Below are 25,038 nucleotides of genomic sequence, written 5' to 3' on the forward strand. Positions count from 1 at the left end.
CCACCCTCCTTCTCTCTTCCCTCTAGTAGTTGCAGTGTCTTCTCTTCCCATATTTATATCCATGTGTACCCAATGCTCAGCTCCCACTTATACATGAGAACGTGATATTTGGCTTTCTGTTCTTATGTTAATTTGCTTATGATTATGGTCTCCAGCTCCATCCATGTTGCTGCAAAGGACATGATTTCATTCTTTTCATGGCTGCATAGTATTCCATGGTGTGTATGTACCACATTTCCTTCATCCAGTCTACCGCTGATGGCCACCTAGGTTGATTCCATGGTTTTGCTACTGTGAATAATGCTGTGATGGACATGCAAAAGCATGTGTCTTTTTGGCAGAACAATTATTTTCCTTTGGGTAAATGCCCAGTAAAGTAAGTGCTGGGTGGAAAGGTAGTTCTGTTTTAAATTATTTCAGAAATCTCTAAAATGCTTTCTGCATTAATTTTTCCATGAACTCATTTACACTCTGGTCAACAGTGGATAAGCGTTCCCTTTCCTCTGCAGCCTCACCAGCACCTTCTATTGTTTTGACATTTTAATAATAGCCACTCTGCAGCCAAGCTCTTTCAAGGCCAATGTGGGGAAGAGCCACAAACGTCCCTTTTCCCAAAGAGAATTCTTGCCTGCCCACTGGTAGAATTCTTGGTTTCATCTGTCTTCGTTGTTTGTTTTTCAAAGAAAAACCAAAGGTAAAGTGGTATGATCTTCCACACCTGAACCAGTTTGTAGCCACCAGAGCCTGCTGGGAAGGGGTCCCTCAAGCATGCATTGATCTTGTCACCTGGAATTTGAGAGATCGAGAAGCCGCATAGCAACCTACCATACAACTGCCCATCAGCGCTCATCCTTTCATGGGTTTAGCTCAATTCTGGCTCTGCAGACACTGTCAGCCACAGGTGACAAACCCTGGGCCTCTGTGGGCTTCCTTCGTCACCCAGGGCCACAGTGGGCTGCCTGTCCTAGGCAGAGACACAGCAACATTCTCTTAAACTGAAATTAAGCATAAATCCACTTCACCAATAATCATCTGAGTGCTCAGTCCCTGCCTCCTTCCTCAGGGATTTTAAAACACACATTTCTCTGACCCAAAACAGGTAGGTGAGATCTGACTTTAAAAGGGGGGATATCAGTATGAATTGGGGTATCAGGAATGAATCCCAAGTGTTTCTGTGTGGCGAGAGGCATCCACATCCCAAGCTGTACCTGGAGATGGAGAAAAATGCAGGAGAGAAGAAGAGAAAACAAAGGGGGACAACCAGCCCTGGTTGCTTTGCCAAGTTCTTGGGCACAGACAGGGTCGGCTCTGGCTAGGAGCTGCTGCTCTAGGGGTTGGGAGAGTCCTGTTCATCCATGGTGCTCAGCAGCAGGGACTGGGGGCCGTGGTAGGTGCGGATGCCCAGACTCTCAAGCTTGCTCCTTGCATGGCTGGCAGGGGCCTTCCTCCTTGTCACCAGGTGACTGCACAGGGCAACTGTCATGGACGTCCAGGGGGCCATCCAGAGCATCACTGATGAGCATGTTGAATGCTTTGGGGCCATCGTCATGTTGGCCCCAGTTGCACACACGGTATCTTCTCTTTGCTTGGGGGGAAGGGGGCGGGGAGGGGAGGGGATAGTCTGTCATGCTCAGAGTTGTAATCATTCAGCAGCTGCTCCGTATATTCTAAATCCTTGCCCAGGGAGGATCCTCGGTCCAACTCCCCCAGGCTGGCCACAGAGACACCAAGCTGCATTCCCAGGTCTTTGGTGGCTGCTGTGTCAGCTGGTGTCAGAGGCCCCAGGGTCAGCAATGCGTGGGGGTCTTGTGCTGCTTCTGCTAGGCCCAGACAAGGGGCTGCTCTGTGCCCCCTGGGAGTCCGAGGGGCACTGCCACCTTAAGGGCCACATGCCATAGCTGGAAGTCACTATATGGTTGGGGAAGAGTTGGAGGTCGGGAAACCACTTCCTCATAACAAGGTAGTAAATAGTTTGGCAACAAACTGAAGATAAAACGGGAGTGCTAAGTAATCATGGGCTTCCTGCAGGTGATCGGGTTGATTTCTTGTTGCCACTGCCTGGCCCGAAGGCAGTGCTTGGCTCAGCGGTGGCAGCAGACGAAGCAGCAGCCCAGGAGGATGGTGATGGTGGCCCACCCCAGCCAGAGCCACAGCAGTGTTTTGTGTCACAGGTGTAGCTTGGATTGTTGGTACCACACAGGCTTATCCCATGGGGGTTCACCTCGGCTGACGGGCTGGGCAGCACCTGGAGGACCAGGAACACCACCCACCCCCCTACACACACACGGCCTGGACCATCTCCTCTGCAAGCCCCTCCTGCTCCTGCTCCTCCGTCACAGCACTGCCACCTCCTTCTCCTTCCTCTCCTCCTCTACCCTCCAGAACAGTGGTCTTAAAGAGGTTTCTTGCCCTTGGCACTTCTCTGGGCTCCCAGTGTGCTGATGTGTGACATGCTGGCATGCTTGGCAAGACCTCACTGCTGCCTTTGACTACACAGGGTCCTCTCTGTACCCGGAGCAAACATAAGCAAGGAAACCCCAGCACTGACCGCGTCAGCTTCCTCGGAGGCCCCTCTCCACATGTGCTCCTGTTAACCCAGTCTGTACTCCCCACAAGCCCGTGTCCTGCTTGTAGATGATCCTGCTGGCCCTCTTGCCCAACAACTGGCTCCTGTGTCTGGAGGGGAGAAGATAAACCCCTGGGTCTCCATCCCTCGTGTTCTTGAGAAGTCTGCCTTTTATTCCTCCATACAATAATACCAACATGTTTACACTATTCCTATGTATAGACATTTTCCTATTTAGTTTTCTCTCCCCTCCGGAGTGGTTATTAATCCAGCGGTACAGATAAGAAAACAGGTTCAAAGAGGCTTATTAGTTTACCCACGTCCCAAGCCCAGCAGATGGTAGGTCTGGGGTTGACTCCTTATTTGCCTGGCTTCAAAGCCCACGCTCTCTGTGGCCCCCCTCACATCCCACTACGACTGTGGTCTGAGGTGACGACAAGTCCGTCAGCGCTGACCTCTGATGTTTCTCCAGCCCTCTGTCACTATCACCCATTCCCTGCCTCCCTGCATCTCCTGAGGGGCTCCTCCCAATTGTCCCATTCCATGCGGCAAGACGACTGCTCTCAGAGCGCTCCTGGTTATGGCATTGCTCCCTACCCCCCCACAGTGATCAAACTAGAATCCAAGCTCCCTAGGGAAATGTAGGGTTCTCCTGGTACCACCCCTGCCCCCACTCCCAGTCTCATGCCTCTTCACTGCTCTCCTCCCCTGTCCCCTCCCCTGCTCAGAAGCCCTGGTGGCCCATCCAGCAAGCCATGTGCCTCCTGCCTCTGTCTCTGGACACTATGGCACCCTCAGACTGGAAGCCCTTCCCAACCTCTCCTTCACCCTTTTCAGAAAAGTCTTCCTGATTCTTCCTTGTTCCCACCTCTCTTGGGTCTGGCCCTGCTGGCCCTCCCTTGGGTCTGAGGCAGGCATCCCCCTCCTGTCTCCACTTGCCTCTGTCCTAGTCCTGCTCAGGTGCTCAGGTGCTGAGGTGCAATAGATGTGTCCATCCTGGCAATCGACTGTGTGCTCCTCGAGCGGGTACATCTTGTCTTACATATCCCGATATCTCCAGTGATTAAGCAAAGCCTGGGATGTAATAAGCACCCAGTGAGTGGAGGAATAAACATGGAATGGAGGTAAATGTGCTGAGAAAAGAAAGACCCTTCCAGAATAATGGTTCTCAAAGAGTGGTCCCTAAGCCAGCAACACCAAAATCACCTGGGAATTTAGGAGAAACACAAAAGCTAGGCCCTACCCCAGACCCACCAAGTCAGATCTCCTGGTACAGGGCCCAAAAAACAGCATCTTTTTTTATTTGAGATAGGGTCTTGCTCTGTTGCCCAGGCTGAAGTGCAATGGTATGATCACTCCTCACTGCAGCCTTGACCTCCCAAGCTCAAGTGACCCTCCCACCTCAGCCTCCCAGGTAGGTAGGACCACAGGCACACACCACAAACCCAGCTAATATTATTTGTAGAGATGGCGATCTCATATGTCGCTCAGGCTGGTCTCAAACTCCTAGGCTGAAGTGATGTGCCCGCCCCTTGGCCTCCCAAGGTGCTGGGATTACAGGTGTGAGCCACCACACCCAGACAGCAACTGCATTTTAACATATCTTCCAGGTGTTCTGATGCCCGCTGAAAACTTGAGATTGGATACAGTAATGACATCCCTAGGCCAGTATTGAAACTGCCATTGCAAAATTGTAAATGAGACAGTGAAAGAGATCTGACCCAATCAACTCCATCTTGTGATTTTTTTTTTTTTTTTTTTTTTTTTTTTTTTTTTGGAGCTGGAGTCTCAATCTTTTGCCAGGCTGAAGTGCAGTAGCTAGATCTTGGTTCACTGCAACCTCCACCTCCCAGGTTCAAGTGATTCCCCTGCCTCAGCCTCCCCACTAGCTGGGACTACCGGTATGCACCACCATGCCTGGCTAATTTTTTGTATTTTAGTAGAGACGGGGTTTCACCATCTTGGCCGGGCTGGTCTCAAACTCCTGACCTCATGATCCACCTGCCTCTGCCTCCCAAAGTACTGGGATTACGGGCGTGAGCAATGGCACCCGGCCTCCATCTTGCTTTTAACCTCCAAGCTGTCCTTATTCCTTCCCCAGCATAGGCTGAACTAACTTTGGGAAGAACTTAGTTTCTAATTTGAAACAAAGACGATAACAGTCCTTTCCCAAAACAAACCTCCTTTTTGCCTGGAGACTACACTGTCTTTATAGGACTAGCAAATTTGCCAAAAGATTAGAAATTATGGTTTAGGAGTCATGTAGCTGGAGCCTGCAAGATTCCAACCCCAAATTGCTCCTGGGGATAACATCACTATTGTAAAACCTAAGATCAGTGCTTGAGATATTTTGCAGACCCTGCACTCGATGGATCAGCTGGCACAACCCAGATCGATAAACTAGCTCATCTGGTCTGTGGCCCCCACTCAGGAACTGACTCAGCACAAGAAAACAGCTGGGGTTTCATCTCCAACCCAACCGATCAGCATTCCCGACTCACTGCTTTCCCCTCCGCCCACCAAATTATCCTCTAAAACTCGGATCCTCAAATTCCTGGGGAGACGGCAAGATTTGATTTGAGTAATAGTAAAACTCCAGTCTCCCACACATCCTGCTCTGGGGGAATTACTCTTTCTCTATGGCAATTCCCCTGTCTTCATAAATCGGCTCTGTCTATACAGCAGGCAAGGTGAACCTATTGTGCAGTTACAGTATCTCTCTGAAAACAAGTCACTATTTTTTGTTTGTTTTTGAGACAGAGTCTCTCTCTGTCACCAGCCTGGAGTGCAATGGTGTGATCTTGGCTCACTGCAACCTCCGCCTCCCAGGTTCAAGCAATTCTCCTGCCTCAGCCTCCCAAGTAGCTGGGATTACAGGCAAGTGCCATCACACCCTGCTAATTTTTTGTATTTTTAGTAGAGACAGGGTTTCACCATGTTAGCCAGGCTGGTCTCGAACTCCTGACCTCAGGTGATCCACCCGCCTCAGCCTCCCAAAGTGCTGGGATTACAGACGTGAGCCACCGCGCCCGGCTTCCGTCACTAACATTTTTACTGACTCTTCTGGCATGATGATTAACCCCGACATGCACTATCGCATGCAATTCTCACAACCCCATGAGGTAGGTATTATTACTGTTTCCAGCTTACAGATAAAGAAACAGAGTTTAAGAGGTTTAGCCACGCTACAAGGCTGCTGGGAGCCCCGCAGTCTGGCCACAGGAGGTCGGTTTCACCGAGGGGCAGCGTGTGTCGGCATCTCCTGAATTTAAGGAGTCTTGGGGGCGCGGTGCTTCTTCGTCCTTGGGCAACTCATTTTAGCCTCTTGGGGTTTCAGTTCCTCAACTGAGAACAAGGAATTTGGGTTGAAATGAACATGCTGGAAAGCTTTCAAGAACTGCACACGTGAAATGTTCTTTGCGTGTCTCCGGGTCTCTCACCCGCCCCCGACACAGAGGCGCAGGAGTAACCCTGCTCCCTTCAGCGTTCTCGCCCCACCACGCGCTGCGCATTCTTCTCGCCCCCTCAAGTGGCGGAGCTCAGATTGCAGTTACTTAGGTCTAAAAAATAAGGAAAGGCTGCCCCCTGCTGCCCCTATGGATGAATGACCCCAACCTGATACCTGCCTAACTGGTCTTCCGGGCTTTTATGGAAAAAACGCTGCATATGCGCTTGGGCGCACCGTCCAGAGAGGCAAAACTGGGACAAACTCCAACGGAATTTTAAAGAACCGTGATGCCAAGACAGAGTGGCATTATTATTTATAAGGCCAGTCGGGATGAGGGCCCCCACTAGGTGATTAAAAGACGCTAACTTAGAGGATGAATTATTGATAAGTAAACGAGGTAAGGCAGGAAAACATGCAGAAATAGATCAAAGTAAACTGTGTATTTCAATTAGGAAAGGTACTGGGAAAAGGCTTTGACACATTCCAATGGATAAAAGCAATCAACTTTTTTTGTTGTTGTTGTTGACAGAGTCTCACTCTGTCACCCAAGCTGGAGTGCAGTGACGCGATCTTGGCTCACTGCAACCTCCGCCTCCCAGCTTCAAGCGATTCTCCTGCCTCAGCCTCCCGAGTAGCTGGGATTACAGGCGCGCGCCACCACGTCCGGCTAATTTTTTGTATTTTTAGTAGAGACAGGGTGTCACCCTGTTAGCCAAGATGGTCTCGAACTCCTGACCTCATGATTCGCCCACCTCGGCCTCCCAAAGTGCTGAGATTACAGGCGTGAGCCACTGCACCTGGCTGCAATCAACTTTTTATGCAGGCATTTGGTAGCGTGTTGCGAGGTCCATCACTATTAATGCCGTGAATACACCATCTCCTCTTTTTCTTTCTTCCCTAAGTCCTAAGGGCCATGACCTGGCACCAAACTTAGGGCAGTCCTAGACTGCCCTCTGATGTTCACCATGGCTTACCTCTGCCCTGTTCTAGTCAGGGGACAAGCTGTGGGTTCCAAGCCTGGCACTGTAACAGAAACACCCAGGGTAATTTTCTGTTTGGTTGTTTACTTAAATAAATCAATAAGTAAACTCAGTCTTGGAGATTCTAACTCACTAGGTCATGAAGACTACTCAGGAATGTGCATTTTCCACAGTTGTCCACGTGATTAAGTCCCCACTGAGCAAATTCAGGACAAGGAAACAACTTCTTACGTAAATTCTACATAACTTCATACATAAACTTCTTTTGCAAAAAAAAGTGACTTTGTAAATTAAACAAGTAGGTTTTTAAAGTAGCATATTTTATTTAAAGGCAGATTTTCTTGTTTTTTAAAATTGTTAACTTAAGTTTAACTTTCAGTAAACAATAGAGCTATATGACCCTAAAATGGAAACAACCCGGTAACGTTGACACTAGGAAATGTAACTTTTACTTCCGCTCTGTTTTACTCCATTCATTCTTTTTTTTTTTTTTTTTTTTTGATAGAGTCTCACCGTGTCGCCCAGGCTGGAGTGCAGTGGCGCGATCTTGGCTCGCTGGAACCTCTGCCTCCTGGGTTCAAGTGACTCTCCTACCCCAGCAGCCTCCCAAGTAGCTGAGATTACAGGCACCCGCTACCACGCTCAGCTATTATTTTTTTTTTTTGTACTTTCAGTGAAGATGGGGTTTTGCCATGTTGGTCAGGCTGGTCTCGAACTCCTGGAGTGAGATGACCCACCTGCCTTGGCCTTCCAAGGTGCTGGGATTACAGGGGTGAGCCACCGCACCTGGCCTACTCCACTCATTCTTAATAGGTCCTCACTCTTGTCAGTTTCTGTTGTGTCTTTACAGTGTTTCTGTATACACAATGTATAAAAAATCAAGTAAATACAAAAGTATAATTCTTCTTTTCCCCCCCCCCGTTAGACAAAGGTGGCATCTAGTTATGCTATTCTGAGACTTTCTCTTTTCCGGGTTAATAATGTATCTTGGAGAATTTTCCATAGCAATATAAAATATTTTCATTCTTTTTTAGCATTGAATATTACTCCATTGTGTGAACATATTGCAGTTTATCCAGTCCCTTAGTGATAGGCATATAGTTCAATTTTGTCAGTCAAATTAGTGAAAAGTGTATTTTGATGAAGTTTTTTTATTTTATATTTCTTATTGTGATTTTTTTTCCCTGATAATTTGGTACCGTTTGGATTTATTTTTCTCTGAACAATTTACTCTTCACCTATTTTTGTTGCGCTGCTGGATTGTTTTTTACTGATTTTTAGGAGTTCACCGTATGTTGAGGAGATTAGCCCTGATGGTGAGAACTGGGAATATTTTTCCCAGATTGTTACGTGTATTTTGATTCTGTTTATATTTTACCATGCAAGTGTGTCATCATTATGTAGTTAAGTTTGTCTTTTTTTTTCTTCTGGATGTTAAGTCATAGCTTAAAACCCTCCGAGTGACACACAGCCTCGGGGCAGGGCCGGGGTAGTGACAGGGGCTGTGGCTTCTCTACAAGGAGGTGCCCCATGTGACGACAGCTTGGAGAGGGGTGGGTACTGGAGAAGACCAGCCCCTTCGCCAAACAGCCTTACAAAGGTATCCAGCTCTAAGGAGCTCAAAACATCCTGAGGACAGTGCCTGGAGGCGAGAAGGAAGCCCTGGCCTGGTCCATACCCCACCACTAACTTGCATAACGGGGGGTGATGTCACCCACCCTCCACTCGCCTCAAAGGAGCAGCTGCTCTGGTGGTTTCTCCCAGGCTCTGGGGGTGGACCCATGGGAGGGGCTGTTTTTGTACAAAGCTGTAACATTGTGGGGACAGGGGGCCACAATGATTCAACTCTATGGGAAACCTTTACAAAAACCTCTCTGGCGGTCCCAACTCCCAGAGTCCCTCTTCTTTCCTCCTGGGTCACAGGTCTTAATGCAATTTGGTTCAGATTGCCTCTGCCTCACTCCTGATCACATGTCAGACCAAGACCGTGATAAGGACAGGCCCAGATGAGAACTAAAGCTTCCCAAGCAGAGAGAGCTCAGACATAAGAAGACTGCCTCAGGAACCTCGCAAGTGGAGGACTCAGGGAGGGTCCCGATCCCCACAAAATTGAGACAAAGTCAGGTGGAAAGTTCATCAGAGGTGACCAGCTCTCCAGAGGACTCGGGAAGAAGTCAGGGGTATCTATAGATGGAGTCTTAGGTTCTGGGCCCCTGCCGTCCTCTGCAGGCCACGCACTTTCCCTTTCGATGGACCCTCAGAGAGGGAGCATTTGAATGGGGCATCCTTTGAGAAAGGGACCTAGGACCCTGTGGATGGACTCTGTCATTCTCCATGGTCCTAAAAAGCAAAAGTCAAAGTGTTCTTCTGTGCAATACCCATAAAGCACAGGAGGAGATTTCTTAGCTCACTGTCCTCCACCCTAGCCAGGGCCCTCTCCCCTCTCTCTGACTTGAATGTGATTTTCACCTTGACCCCTGTCACTGTGTGAACACTGAAGCTTTCTTTGGACAAGGCACCAGACTCACAGTTGTAGGTAAGACATTTTTCAGGTACTTTTGCAGATCCGTCTTAGGGAAAAGTGGGTCCACAGTGTCCCTTTTAGAGTGGCTGTATTCTTATGTGCTAACTATGACTACACCTTCGGTTCGGGGACCAGGTTAACCGTTGTAGGTAAGGCTGGGGGTCTCTAGGAGGGGTACGATGAGGGAGGATTCTGTCCTGGGAAATGTCAAAGAGAACGAAGATCCCAGCTCCTAGGGCCAGACTAAGAGAGACGTCATCTCATGTCCCAGGATTGAGTTCAGGGGAGGCTCCCTGTGAGGGCGAATCCACCCAGGCTTCCCAGAGGCTCTGAGCAGTCAGAGCTGAGCCCAGGTTGATGGGGCAGAAGAGGGAAGGGGAGGGTGCCTCTCCTCATAGTTCCCTGAGATAGGGGAGCCCAGAGAAAACCCAGTGGGTAATTAATGAGCCACAACACCTCTCCATCTATCTGCTTCACTGACAGAGGTTCTCTGTAGATTCTTCGAATATTCCTGTGCTGGATTTTATAGGAGGCCACTCTGTGTCTCTTTTTGTCACCTGCCCGGATCTGGGGCAAGCTCTAGAAGGGAACATAGCGTGCTGGAAGCAGAGCTGCTGTCCCTGTGAGGGAAGAGTTCCATGAACTCCCAACCTCTGCCTGAATCCCAGCTGTGCTCAGCAGAGACTGGGAGGTTTTGAAGTGGCCCTGGGAGGCTGCGTTCTGGAAACACCTTATATTTTGGAGAGGGAAGTCAGCTCACCGTCGTAGGTGAGTAGTCAAGGCTGGACAGCCGGGAACTTGAGAAAAAGGGCTGGAATCCAGACAGAGCCTTTGTCTCTGGTGCTTAGGTTAAAGTGTATTTTTATCAGGAAGACCTATGAGGCAGATGAGGAGGGGATAGCCTCCCTCTCCACTATTTTGTAGACTGCCTGTGCCAAATTAGTTTCCCCTACTGAGAGATGGGTAGACTCAGCTTGGAAGGGGTCGCCTTGAGCATCTCCTGTCTCCTTGAAGGGTGCCCCTCATGGCCATGACAGATAAAAGAGCCTCTGACCTTACCACCAGGGACCTGCCATTTCTCTCCCTCACACAGAAAGGAGAAGGTCACAGAAGAGGGAACTTGGGGGATCACACGGGGCCTAATTGGTCTGCTGACCACCGCGTTTTGGGTTGTACCATTGTCTACCCCTCTACCCACCAGGGTTAAAATTCTACTAAGGAACAGGAGAGGACCTGGCAGGTGGACTTGGGGAGGCAGGAGTGGAAGGCAGCAGGTGGCGGTTTTCCTCCCAGTCTTTAATGTTGTGCAACTAATGAAAAACTGTTTTTTGGCAGTGGAACCCAGCTCTCTGTCTTGGGTATGTAAAAGGCTTCTTTCGGGATAGTGTATCATAAGGTCGGAGTTCCAGGAGGACCCCTTGGGGAGGGCAGAAACCGAGAACACAGCCAAGAAAAGCTCATAAAATGTGGGTCAGTGGAGTGTGTGGTGGGGCCTCAGGAGTTCTGTGTGGAAGCAGCTTCTGGAAGGAATGGCCCGCACCAGCTCCTCTGGGGTTTGCTGCACTCATGATGCACTGTGTAGCAATCAGCCCCAGCATTTTGGTGATGGGACTCGACTCTCCGTCCTAGGTAAGTTGCAGAATCAGGGTGGTATGGCCATTGTCCCTTGAAGGCAGAGTTCTCTGCTTCTCCTCCCGGCGCTGGTGATGGGAATTGAGTAAAATCTCTTACCCCGTGAGGTTCCACAGAGCTGTGTCTGCCTTCCCTTTTGGTGTGTCTTCGTTGACTCCTCTATTTCTCTTCTCTAAGTCTTCAGTCCATAATCTGCCTCCTCACTCCCTTCTCAGCTCATCCTCCTTCTTATGTGCACGGCTCTGCCTCTTCTAAGCCTCTTCCTCTTGTGCCTCATGCCGCACGGTATGCTTACGCCTTTTTCCTAACAGAATCCCTTTGGTCCAGAGCCATGAATCCAGGCAGAGAAAGGCAGCCATCCTGCTGTCAGGGAGCTAAGACTTGCCCTCTGGCTGGAGATCTCCGGGTGGGTTTTATCTAAGCCTCTGCAGCTGTGCTCCTATAATTCGCCCCTCCACTTTGGGAATGGGACCAGGCTCACTGTGACAGGTATGGGGGCTCCACTCTTGACTGGGGGGGTGCCTGGGTTTGACTGCAATGATCAGTTGCTGGGAAGGGAATTGGGTGTAAGAATGGAGGTCAGGGTCACCCCTTCCTACCTGGACCGCTGTGCCCTCTCCTCCCTTCCCCGGAGCTCTTCCAGCTTGTTGCTCTGCTGTGCTGACTGCAGATCCTCAGCACTAGAGCTCCTTGCTTAGTCTTCAGGGCTGTGTGTTTCTTCACTCTTCTTTTCGTTGTTTTCTGGGACTCTTCTCATCTCTACTTTCTTAGTGGATGTATTGTTTTACTTTCCCTTTTGTAAATTGCATCTTCTCCATTTTTTTCCTTCCCATTCTAACTCCACTTCTGCATTGTTGACTCCATTTGGTGACTAGCTCCGTCTTCTATGTTAAGATTCTCCCCACTGCCAGCCTCCAACACAGAACTCTGCTCATGCCTTTATCTTCCTCCTTCTTTCTTTCTCTACCAGTCTTAGAAGATGCATCTATGTCCTCCTGAGATAGTTTGAAGGTTCATGAGCCAGGGGGGACCAGGCTGGGAAGACAGGTGGTTTCAGGGCTGCTCTTGAGGCCTCAGGGCAGAAGTCCCTGTCACAGCATTGGGCGAGCTTCAGGGCGTCTCTGAGGTGCCCTGTGCTTGGCGGGTGTTTGGGAGATAGGTCTGAACAGAGTGTTACTACTGGAAACTGACACTATCTTAGCAACAGATAAGGTATAAAGAAGACAAAATGGGTAGGAGACTCTATTTTCTTTTTTTCTGAGACGGTGTCTAGCTCTGTCTCCCAGGCTGGAGTGCAGTGGCATGATCTTGGCTCACTGCAACCTCCGCCTCCTGGGTTTGAGCGATTCTCCACCCTCGGCCTCCCGAGTAGCTGAGATTACAGGTGCCTGCCACCACGCCCAGCTACTTTTTGCAATTTTAGTAGAGATGGGGTTTCACTGTGTTAGCCAGGCTGGTCTCAAACTCCTGACCTCGTGATCTGCCCGCCTCAGCCTCCCAAAGTGCTGAGATTACAAATGTGAGCCACCGCACCCGGCCAAGACTCCATTTTCTTAAGCCTCAGAATCTATGCTGGAATAATAGGGTAAAGGTCCCATCAGGAAGCCCTAGTACAACCTTCCCCATGCTGGGGAGGAAGCAGACAGGCGGTGGAGTGGGGTTGGGATGGGATGAGGTCTAGGATGGAGACACAGACAAGGGTGGAGGAATGGGATGCATAGGGTCTACGGAAGTTTAGGAGCTTGGGCAGACATTCGCGTAGGTGGGGACACGCACCAAGGAGTCGAGTGGAAAGTACAAATCACCAGATTCAAAGGCCTGGGTTCAAGGGGCTGTGGTGGGGGAGGTGTGCAATTTGAAAAGCAACTTAAGCTGCCTCCTTCTCTCTAAGACATAGAAACAGAAGGGACTAACTTATATGAAAATCCTTTGTAAAGGATTTTGTAAAGGATTAAACTTGTGGTGACAATCCTTTTCATTTCCTGTTTTTATGATCACTAGGTCACAGGGTTTGCCTTTTTCCAAACCTGTATCTCAATTTTCCCATCAAAATCATTTCCCAAATTTGGATAAAGAACCCATACCTAGACTTGCCACATTTCTGCACCAAAAGCTCACTCTCATGGTTGGAACAGAGCCAAGCAAAGGGCACGGTAAATTGTGGTTTCTTCCACTCGTCGTGTGTCTTCAGATGAAATCATTCATTCCAATAATCCCAGAAATTCTTTCTCTCCTCTGTCAAGCATGTGAAAGGGTCCAGAGCTCTACAGTGTGAGCTTTCTACTGAAATGGCCCTTGGACTTTGTGGTTCATTCATACTCAGTGGTCTAGCTTGTACTACTTTTGAGAATGCAAAGCTTAACTGTGGACAGATTCCAATCCTGGCCAGGCAGGGTTGCTGGACACTCTGAGAGACGAAAGGGTTAATCCCATGACCATCAGCTTCCATGGAATTTCAGCCATCCTGGACAAGCCACCACACCCTCCTGTGCCCCAGGGGAGGAGGAAATGTGGACCATCCCATCAGATATTGACCAGGTTTGGCTTGGCTCTTTAAAGAGGGTTACATGCAACAAAATAAAATTTTTTAACAAGGTGCTGGGCAGGTGGGGGAGTCAGATGTAATGGAAATGTGTCTTTTCTAGAAAAGAAAAGCTAATTCTAATATGTATTACTACCCCATGAGACAAATATATACATCTTGATTTAAAAAAGGAAAATTATAATTAGAAAAAATCAATTTAGTTACTGTAATTATACCACCAATGAGAGTTTCCTACCTCAAGTTTCAGGATTACATAGCCATGTACCAAGCAAGGCTTTGAAAAATAAAGACACAGAGATAAATTATTTGGGTAGATGATCAGACAAACCTCAGTAAAAACAGCCAAGATAATCAGGATATAATGTGACCATAGGAAGCTGGGGAGATAGTAGGCAATGTGCATCCATGGGACAGCATACAAAGAAGGGGCAAAGTGGAGAGAGAGCAACAGACACTAGGATGGTGACCCCAAAACAATGAGGGCCTAGAATGACATAGTTGTGCTTCATTACAGCCCATTCCCAGTCCTCTCTCTCACACACACACAGAGCCCCTACCAGAACCAGACACCTCTCAGAGCAACCCTGGCTCCAACCCCTCTTCCCTTTCCAGAGGACCTGAACAAGGTGTTCCCACCCAAGGTCGCTGTGTTTGAGCCATCAGAAGCAGAGATCTCCCACACCCAAAAGGCCACGCTGGTGTGCCTGGCCACAGGCTTCTACCCCGACCACGTGGAGCTGAGCTGGTGGGTGAATGGGAAGGAGGTGCACAGTGGGGTCAGCACGGACCCGCAGCCCCTCAAGGAGCAGCCTGCCCTCAACGACTCCAGATACTGCCTGAGCAGCCGCCTGAGGGTCTCGGCCACCTTCTGGCAGAACCCCCGCAACCACTTCCGCTGTCAAGTCCAGTTCTACGGGCTCTCGGAGAATGATGAGTGGACCCAGGATAGGGACAAACCCGTCACCCAGATCATCAGCGCCGAGGCCTGGGGTAGAGCAGGTGAGTGGGGCCTGGGGAGATGCCTGGAGGAGATTAGGTGAGACCAGCTACCAGGGAAAATGGAAAGATCCAGGTAGTGGACAAGACTAGATCCAAAACGAAAGGAACCAGCGCACACCATGAAGGAGAATTGGGCACCTGTGGTTCATTCTTCTCCCAGATTCTCAGCCCAACAGAGCCAAGCAACTGGGTCCCCTTTCTATGTGGCCTGTGTAACTCTCATCTGGGTGGTGCCCCCCAGCCCCCTCAGTGCTGCCACATGCCATGGATTGCAAGGACAATGTGGCTGACATTGGCATGGCAGAGGAAAGGAGGTGCTGGGCTGTCAGAGGAAGCTGGTCTGGGCCTGGGAGTCTGTGCCAACTGCAAATCTGACTTTACTTTTAATTGCCTATGAAAAGAAGGTATCTCATTTATTTTCCTCTCCCTGCTTTCTTTCAGACTGTGGCTTTACCTCAGGTAAGTAAGCCCTTCCTTTTCCTCTCCCTCTCTCATGGTTCTTGACCTAGAACCAAGGCGTGAAGAACTCACAGACACTGGAGGGTGGAGGGTGGGAGAGACCAGAGCTACCTGTGCACAGGTACCCACCTGTCCATTCTCCCTGCCAACAGTGTCCTACCAGCAAGGGGTCCTTTCTGCCACCATCCTCTATGAGATCCTGCTGGGGAAGGCGACCCTGTATGCTGTGCTGGTCAGCGCCCTTGTGTTGATGGCCATGGTAAGCAGGAGGGCAGGTTGGGGCCAGCAGGCTGGAGGTGACACATTGACACCAAGCAACTCAGACCCAGAAGTATAGAGTCCCTGCCAGGATTGGAGCTGGGCAGTAGGGAGGGAAGAGGTTTCATTCAGGTACCTCAGAAGATAACTTGCACCTCTGTAGGATCACAGTGGAAGGGTCATGCTGGGAAGGAGAAGGTGGAGTCACCTGAAAACCCAATGGATGTTGTGATGAGCCTTACTATTTGTGTGGTCAATGGGCCCTACTACTTCCTCTCAAACCTCACAACTCTTGGCTCTTAATAACCCCCAAAACTTTCTCTTCTGTAGGTCAAGAGAAAGGATTTCTGAAGGCAGCCCTGGAAGTGGAGTTAGGAGCTTCTAACCCGTCGTGGTTTCAATACACATTCTTCTTTTACCAGTGCTTCCGAAGAGCTGCTCTCATCTCTCTGCATCCCAATAGATATCCCCCTATGTGCATGCACACCTGCACACTCACGGCTGAAGTCTCCCTAACCCAGGGGGACTTTAGCATGTCTAAGTGACTAAACCAATAAAAATGTTCTGGTCTGGCCTGACTCTGACTTGTGAATGTCTGGATAGCTCCTTGGCTGTCTCTGAACTCCCTGTGACTCTCCATTCAGTCAGGATAGAAACAAGAGGTATTCAAGGAAAATGCAGACTGTTCATGTAAGAGGGATGAGGGGCCCACCTTGAGATCAATAGCAGAGGTTAATTCAATGTGAAAGGCAGTGATGGGAGCTGAACAGGTTACTTCTAGAACAGTCTAGGAAGACACAGATGTTGAGTATAGGAATTTTCTATATCCAACTATACTGTTCTGCCCAGGAAAGACGTGCTCAGAGGAAGAACCAACCTATACAGGTGTGTTCACCCTCTGGCTGGCCATGTCCCCATGACTAACAAAGCTGGATTCCATACGCATCACCCACCTTCCTTGCAGCTATCTTATTGAGCACTCCATTCATCCTCATTAGTTCACCAAGTTGATTTCCCAGCTACGAAGAAGGGAGGCTCTGACTTGGAAACTTATTTTCAATGGAAGATGTGTCTTCCAGTTTAAGTTACCAATCTGTTTATAAGTTTCTCTCTAGTGAATTAAACCAGAATGAAAATGTCCCCTAATGACTCCTGAAAGGTTAGAAAATAAAGGTATCTAAAACTGAGAATCAGCCCCATTCCTACTTCTAGAATTCCTTCAAAAGCTCTCTGTTGTCTCATTGTCACCATGGTGATGGAGTCCCAAATCCTAAAGGTGGCACAGGAGACCCGATGAGTATCCTTGTCTCCTTCCACACTCTCCTCACTTCTCTCATCCCTGAAGCCCCTGAGCTGCTTCTTTCAGGCCACTTTGCACGTGCTCTTCCTCCTGGGGTGACAAAGTACTCTTCTCCCCATGATAACTCCTGTTTAGACTTAAAGATTTAGCTCCAATGTCTTCCCTTCCGAAAAGCTTTCTCTGGCCCTTTCTTGCCCCTTCCTTACCTCTTCCTCCCTTGAGGCTGGATTAAATACACCTTTATTTTACTATCACAGTGCCTTGTGCATAACCTTCTTTGTGATACATCACACTTGCTGGAAACTACCTCTTTATTTGTCTGACACCCCCAGGGACTATGAACTCCTTGTTAACAAGGATGCATTTTAAGATAGTATCCTAGGGCTATAGTATAGTACCTCAGTTTAGTGTAGACACCACATAGGTATGTATGAATAAATAAATGAATAAATGAGTGAACCCAAAATGACCCAATCCAGGAGCAATCATCACCATAAGTCCTGCCTGAAATAGTCATTACCCTTCCATTTATAGGACTACACCACAGGCTTCCCTGTTTACTGCAACACATACATGCATTCAAAGATGCGTGTGTGCATGTATGCACACGTGTGTATATATATGTTTATATTTACACACATGTACACACATCCACTCATTAAACACATATCCCTACGATGTGTTATCAACTTCCAAGAAAATTAAGATACCCAAATTACAGTCCCCAAGAAGCTTATCTGTTCACAGAGCAACTCAATCACGAACAGAAAGCGCCAAATGCAAGTCCATGCTTTGAAAGAGCAACATGAACTGCTTAGTAAAATGCAGTCAGAGAGTGGCCCTCAATTTCTCACTGGGATAATCAGGAAAGAGTCTGAGAAGGTGGCAATCTCTTCAAAGGAAGAATTGGTCTCAGTTGTTCACTCTAGGGAATGGCCATGCTGGTCAGAGGCATGAACAAAAGCTCTAATGACAGGCTAGGTACCTCTGGGTAGGCCCGTTTAGCTGATTGCCAGGTTCAGAAATGAGAGTGATCAAAATTAGCACTGGAAAGGCAGGTTTGTGCATGCCACTCTGGGAATAAACTTACCTCCATGCAACCAGCATGGAGCCTGCACACGGTGGATGTTCACTAAACACCTGTGGAGTAAATGCAGAATATGGAGTTCAGACTTTGTTCAGGAAGCAACGGAACAAAGGGAAATTATAGAGGTTTCTGGACTGTTTGTCCTCCTGTTATAAGGTGCCATCAACTGCTCTGTGGATTTTCCTATGAGCTGCCTGCCACCCCTTGCTCCTCCCACCCACTTCACTATAAATGCCAGTCTGAACAGGTGGGCACAGTGAGCCCCACCAGGGAGACCCAGTGACATAGATGGTCTGCTCAGGGTGATGCATGTTCCAAGGAGGGACCTCTCTGCCCCCCACCATTACCATCACTGTGACTTTCCCCAAGCCCTTCCCATTTTAATTCACTGCGCGTTTGTCTTTTCCAAGCCCCACACAATCAGACTAACCCCTGCCACCTGCGCTTCCTGCCTCTGCCCAGTGGTTGGGGGAGGGGGGCTAGCAGGGAGGAAACATTTTTGTATCATGGTGTAACATTGTGGGGAATAGCGGGGGGGGCACGATGATTCAGGTAGAGGAGGTGCTTTTACAAAAAACCCTGCTGCAGTAAGAATCCCCACCCAGCTCAGGGAATGCAGCTATCAGGTGGGAAGAGGTCTCTAGGGCTGGTCCCAGCTGTGGTCTTGCAGGGTCCCCCAACCCAGCGAGCACCTGTCCATCTCCCTGTCCAGACTCAGCTTCCTAGGAATAAGAAGGCCAAGACAGCAAAGTGGGATTATCATTCAGCACTTTTAATAAAACTTGTTCTTGACAAAGTACTTGCACATGCATTATTTATTAAGAACTGATGAAAACTGAGGGAAAGATATGTCCCATCTTTCCGATGAGGAAACTGAGATCAGAGAGGTTACAGGTCATAAACTAGGAAGAGGCAAGGTCTAGCCTGCGACATCGCCCAGCTCCAGCCGTTCCAGTACCACCAATGCCCCTTCAGATTTCAAATCCACTGTGTTGTCCCCCAGCCAAGTGGATTCCCCTCTGCAAATTGGTGGTGACCTCATGCAAGATCCAGATTACCGTGTCCAGCTAACTCGAGACAGGAAGAGATAGGTTCAGGAAACGGAGGGAGGGTGTACCCTCTGTCTGTGCTAAGGGAGGTGGGGAAGGAAAAGGAATTCTGGGCAGCCCCTTCCCACTGTGCTCCTACAATGAGCAGTTCTTCGGGCCAGGGACACGGCTCACCGTGCTAGGTAAGAAGGGGGCTCCAGGTGGGAGAGAGGGTGGGCTGCCCAGCCTGCACGACCCCAGAACCCTGTTCTTAGGGGAGTGGACACTGGGCCAACCAGGGCCCTCCTCGGGGAAAGCGGGGTTTGCGCCAGGGTCCCCAGGGCTGTGCGAACACCGGGGAGCTGTTTTTTGGAGAAGGCTCTAGGCTGACCGTGCTAGGTAAGGAGGTGTTTGGGGCTCCGGAGCGCTCCGAGAGGGCGGGATGGGCAGAGGTGAGCAGCTGCCCCACTCCGAGAGGGGCTGTGCTGAGAGGCGCTGCTGGGCGTCTGGGCCGAGGACTCCCGGTTCTGGGTGCTGGGAGAGCGATAGGGCTCTCAGCGGTGGGAAAGACCCGAGCTGAGTCTGGGACAGCAGAGCGGGCAGCACCGGTTTTTGTCCTGGGCCTCCAGGCTGTGAGCACAGATCCGCAGTATTTTGGCCCAGGCACCAGGCTGACAGTGCTCGGTAAGCGGGGGCTCCCGCGGAAGCCGGGGAACCGGGGAGGGGGCGCTCCGGGACGCCGGGGGCATCGCAGGGCCAGTTTTTGCGCTGCGTCTCGGGGCTGTGAGCCAAAACACTCAGTACTTCGGCGCCGGGACCCGGCTCTCAGTGCTGGGTAAGCTGGGGCCGCCAGGGCACCGGGGATGAGACGGCGCTCGGGTTTTTGTGTGGGGCTCCGGGGCCGTGACCAAGAGACCCAGTACTTCGGGCCAGGCACGCGGCTCCTGGTGCTCGGTGAGTGCGGGCTTCCGGGGCGCGGGCGCGGGAGGCTTGGGTCCGGTTTTTGTGGGGAGTCCCCGGGCTGTGCTCTGGGGCCGAAGTCCTGACTTTCGGGGCCGGCAGCCGGCTGACTGTGCTGGGTGAGTTTTCGCGGGACCACTCGGGCGGCGGCGTTCAGGTGGAAGGCGGCTGCTGCTTCGCGGCACCCGGTCCCGCCCTATGCTGGGAGACCTGGGCTGGGTCCCCAGGGTGGGCAGGAGCTCGGGGAGCCTCAGAGGTTTGCATGCGAGGGTGCACCTCAGTGCTCCTACGAGCAGTACTTCGGGCCGGGCACCAGGCTCACGGTCACAGGTGAGATTCGGGCGTCTCCCCACCTTCCAGCCCCTCCGTCCCCGGGGTCAGAGGGCAGACCGGAGCTGGAGGAGCTGAGTGTCCGGGGTCAGCTCTGCAACGTCACCTCCCCGCTCCTGGGAAAAGACTGGGGAAGAGGGAGGGGGTGGGGAGGTGCTCAGAGTCCGGGAAGCTGAGCAGAGGGCGAGGCCACTTTTAATCTTTTTTCTGGGGTGTTTAGAGAGAAGGTGAACGATAGAGAAGGAAAGGATTTGTTAGGACACTGGGAGAGGCGAGACTGGAGAGGACAAAGGGAAATCCTGGTTTGGGAAATGCGTAGGAGTGGGGGTAACTGCTATTCGTAGGCAAAAAGAGCTGAGCGCGCTGGGAACAGTGCGAGTGGGCAGGGGTCAGCGCTGCGGGCAGGCGGGTGGGTGTTACGGGGCAGAAATCCTGCAGCCGAAGGTGCAGTAGAACAGAGAAGGAAAAAGCCTGCCAAACAAAAATAGGACAGAGAGGCCAAAAAGAGAGATGAACATGAGTCAGTAAAGAAAAGAATGAAAGTTTACTATTTAGCAGTGTGGATCTATAATCCGACTTAAAACTCCTGTTCCTGGTTCCTGTTCCTCCTAAGCCAGAGATCCCTGGTCCAGGGTGAGGGCACAGCACTCATGCTTGCCCACGGGCTGGTCAGCAAAGAGGTGCTGACCTGAGAGTAGGGCACATAACCTCAGCCACTGGGGTACACTTAACACCCCTGTCCCCATGTAGCTCCCTCCCCTATCCTGAAATCTCCCTTAGCACACTAAGTATTCTAGGTTAAACAGCCCAGATGTTCAGGGAGTTCATTCACCACAAACACACATAAAAATGCAGACATTTTTGCCTGTGAGATGAGGAAAATTCTGTGGAAGATTTAGGCCCTGAGAGCTGAAAAGGGACCCTAAACATTACCTGGTGACGACTGCCCTGAGGCCAGAGAAGAGAACTCACAATATTGGTATATTAGCCTGTACCATTTGTAGTTAGGCTGTCATTAAGCTGGGTGTAATGGGGCTCAGCTACAGTGAAGCGTATCCAGAGGAAATGTGGGGTTCCTGCAGTCAGCTGGGGCACAGAAAAGACCCAGACTTTAGAACCAGATAAAGGATGAGTTCGAACCTCTGGTTCTTTTGTGATGTGGTGACCTTGGGCAAATTAATGTGTGAACCTCAGTTTCCTCAGCTATAAAATATAATGAACAATGCCGACTACTTACTATTGCTGTGAAGAAGAAAAGATAATCAACATGCAGAGTGCACAGATTATTGATGTAATTCAATGCTTCTTTTCCCCATCCTCCTAGGAGGTCACTGGGGAGGCAGGGGCAGGGTCAGCCCAGTGCCAAAGGATGGGCAGGATCTGAAGTGTGGAAATGGACTAAGGCTGTGTCTGTGTCAGAGGTGGGTTGGAAAGATGTGAGACAAACATCACAATTTTGCCTAACGTGAATCCAACCACAAGTAGAGCACAGGCCAACAGCAGCTCACTAGTACACACACTTACACCAGCAGCTCACTAGTACACACACTTACACCAGAAGCTCACTAGTACACACACTTACACCCACAGAGACAAGCCCCATACCACAGGGACTCACGAATGCAGTAGAGTTGACCCTGCCCTCATGTACAGATAGTGTGTTGGTGTGTAGTGAGAGGTGGCTAGTGTTTGCCATGCCTGTTGCATCAATAACTATTCTACAGAACAGCATACATGGTCAAGGAACATTTTTAATTTTTACAATGAGGACTGAGTGTTTGCCAAATGAAGAAATCAAAGGAGTGCATTCTGGAGGGCTGGTAGACTCCCAGAGCCAGGGTTTTTGAGATGAGAGTGAAAATAAGCAGGCTGAGAGCAGAAAGAAAGAAAGTTCTGCAGATAGAAGTTAGGATATTACCACTTCAGCCCCAGCCCAGCCAGTAAAGATTTAGAAGCATAGTAGTAATTAGCAAGTAGGAGTTGTGGGGAGGAAGGGAAACTGACATGATGGGAAGCAGGACCAGCTACAAAATTTGCAGGACCAGATCAAAATGAAAATGCAGGGGCTTGTTAAAAAACGACTTAGGATTTCAACATGGTGACAGCAGAGCACTAAACCAAGCAGGGGGCCCTTCTAGCAGGAGGCCCCATGGGGACCCAGGAAGGAGGTCACATCCATACAAATGTGAAGAAATGTCAGAGTAAGTTCTATCCATTGTCCAGGAGATTCGGAATAGGTTCTCCTAAGACTGATATTTCTTCATTTTAATAGAGTTGCTCAGAAATGAAAAATAATCAATGGGAAGAAAAAGAAAAAAAAAGATAAGATGAGTAGGAGGGCAGGTCCAAAAGAAGTGATTCAACCAAATGAAAAGGGTCCTCAGGGATTAAAGGGGATGCATTTACATGTCATCCCTAAGAATCTACAAAGGAGATGCTCAGGACAGAAACTGTATCAACACAACTAGTAGCGAAAAGTTACTCTGATGATATCAGATGTTTATTTGGGAAACTTGCTAGTAGAGAAAAAATCTATATATAATATTTGGATGCAAAGAGACACAGAAGGTTGAAGAGTCCCTAATTTTGAAACAAGGGAAGGTTACTATCCGTCTGAGCTGAGAAAACTCAGGGGTACCTGGAGGCAGAGGAATGGATAAGATGACTTCATGCACCACAAAAAGAAAAAACCTCACATTCTCATGAACGCACTGTAAAACCAAAGGATGTCCTCATGTGAATGCAAAAAATAGGCCATCTCTAAATCTAAAGAAAGCCCCCAGTTCCAAAATGTCTCCCTCATCCCAGATTCCCCTTCATTCCTGAGCACCTTAGATTTGATATAAATAACCTGCTTGGGAGGGGGCTTTTTGAATTCGTACATAATTTAACCTTCACACAGTTTCTGCAAAGTCAGAATGGTGATTCTTATTTCACAAGCAGAAAAAAGTGATAGGAATTTCTGTCTTAAAAGTCTCGTTGGGGCCGGGCGCCGTGGCTCACGCTTGTAATCCCAGCACTTTGGGAGGCCGAGGCGGGCGGATCACGAAGTCAGGAGATCGAGACCACGGTGAAACCCCGTCTCTACTAAAAATACAAAAAATTAGCTAGGCATGGTGGCGGGCGCCTGTAGTCCCAGCTACTCGGAGAGGCTGAGGCAGGAGAATGGCGTGAACCCGGGAGGTGGAGCTTGCAGTGAGCCGAGATTGCGCCACTGCACTCCAGCCTGGGCGACAGAGCGAGACTCCATCTCAAAAAAAAAAAAAACAAAAAAAAGTCTCATTGGTGGACAAAGGAAGTTCTAGGATTTGGATCTTGTTTTTTTGGGTTCCAATCCCTTGCTCCAGTTAAAAAACTTCCACATAAAATGGTGAGAAGTAGGTAGGCAAGTTTTTATTGATAGAGAGGAAATCAAATAATGGCAACGACGAGACATCACCTAGAATGTTAGGCGGTGCCTAATTGGGGTATGGACAGACAATGGGCAGTGCCAACCCATAGGGTAGATACAAAAGACAGGCAAGGAAGGGGTGGAACCATCAGAGAGGAATAGGCTGGTGACCCCAAAGCAAGGAGGACCTAGTAACATAATTGTGCTTCATTATGGTCGTTTCCCTGCCCTCTCTCTCACACATACACAGAGCCCCCACCAGGACCAGACAGCTCTCAGAGCAACCCTAGCCCCATTCCCTCTTCCCTTTCCAGAGGACCTGAGAAACGTGTTCCCACCCAAGGTCGCTGTGTTTGAGCCATCAGAAGCAGAGATCTCCCACACCCAAAAGGCCACGCTGGTGTGCCTGGCCACAGGCTTCTACCCCGACCACGTGGAGCTGAGCTGGTGGGTGAATGGGAAGGAGGTGCACAGTGGGGTCAGTACGGACCCGCAGCCCCTCAAGGAGCAGCCCGCCCTCAATAACTCCAGATACTGCCTGAGCAGCCGCCTGAGGGTCTCGGCCACCTTCTGGCAGAACCCCCGCAACCACTTCCGCTGTCAAGTCCAGTTCTACGGGCTCTCGGAGAATGACGAGTGGACCGAGGCCAGGGACAGGCCCGTCACCCAGAACGTCAGCGCTGAGGCCTGGGGTAGAGCCGGTGAGTGGGGCCTGGGGAGATGCCTGGAGGAGATTAGGTGAGACCAGCTACCAGGGGAAATCGAAAGATCCAGGTAGCGGACAAGACTAGATCCAGAAGAAAGCCAGAGTTGATAAGGTGGGACGATCAAGGTTCACACAGTCAGCAAGGCACGGTGTGCACTTCCTCCCCAAGAAGCATAGAGGCTGAATGGAGCACCTCAAGCTCAGTCTTCCTTCAGATCCTGACACCTTAGAGCTCAGTTTTCAGGTCTCCCTGAGGACCAGCCATACAGCTCAGCATCTGAGTGGTGTGCGTCCCATTCCCTTCTGGGGTCCTGGTTTCCTAAGATCATAGTGACCACGTTGCTGGCACTGGAGCAGCATGAGGGAGACAGAACCAGGGCTATCAAAGGAGGCTGACCTTGTACTATCTGATATGCATGTATTTGTGGCCTATGAGCCTGTGATGTAAGGCTCAGTGTCCTTACAAAGCAGCATTCTCTCATCCATTTTTCTTCCCCTGTTTTCTTTCAGACTGTGGCTTCACCTCCGGTAAGTGAGTCTCTCCTTTTTCTCTCTATCTTTCGCCATCTCTGCTCTGGAACCAGGGCGTGGAGAATCCACAGACACAGGGGCGTGAGGGAGGCCAGAGCCACTTGTGCACAGGTACCTACATGCTCTCTGTTCTTGTCAACAGAGTCTTACCAGCAAGGGGTCCTGTCTGCCACCATCCTCTATGAGATCTTGCTAGGGAAGGCCACCTTGTATGCTGTGCTGGTCAGTGCCCTCGTGCTGATGGCCATGGTAAGGAGGAGGGTGGGATCGGGCAGATGATGGGGGCAGGGGATG

At 49.9% G+C, this 25,038-nt stretch overlaps 1 protein-coding gene across 1 annotated transcript in view; it reads left to right on the plus strand.

Annotated features, from left to right (window-relative positions):
• Positions 1 to 25,038, plus strand: part of LOC129485105 (M1-specific T cell receptor beta chain-like) — a 96,627-nt gene extending 71,589 nt beyond the window's left edge. The window contains exons 3-8 of the mRNA XM_063642312.1: positions 9,617 to 9,667; positions 14,308 to 14,694; positions 19,469 to 19,510; positions 23,822 to 24,208; positions 24,724 to 24,741; positions 24,887 to 25,038. Coding sequence (XP_063498382.1) covers positions 9,617 to 9,667; positions 14,308 to 14,694; positions 19,469 to 19,510; positions 23,822 to 24,208; positions 24,724 to 24,741; positions 24,887 to 25,023 — 1,022 coding nt within the window. The 3' untranslated portion in view covers positions 25,024 to 25,038. The remainder of the gene's footprint in view (positions 1 to 9,616; positions 9,668 to 14,307; positions 14,695 to 19,468; positions 19,511 to 23,821; positions 24,209 to 24,723; positions 24,742 to 24,886) is intronic.

Source organism: Symphalangus syndactylus, chromosome 6 (genome assembly GCF_028878055.3).
Source record: "Symphalangus syndactylus isolate Jambi chromosome 6, NHGRI_mSymSyn1-v2.1_pri, whole genome shotgun sequence".
Lineage (NCBI taxonomy): Eukaryota > Metazoa > Chordata > Mammalia > Primates > Hylobatidae > Symphalangus > Symphalangus syndactylus.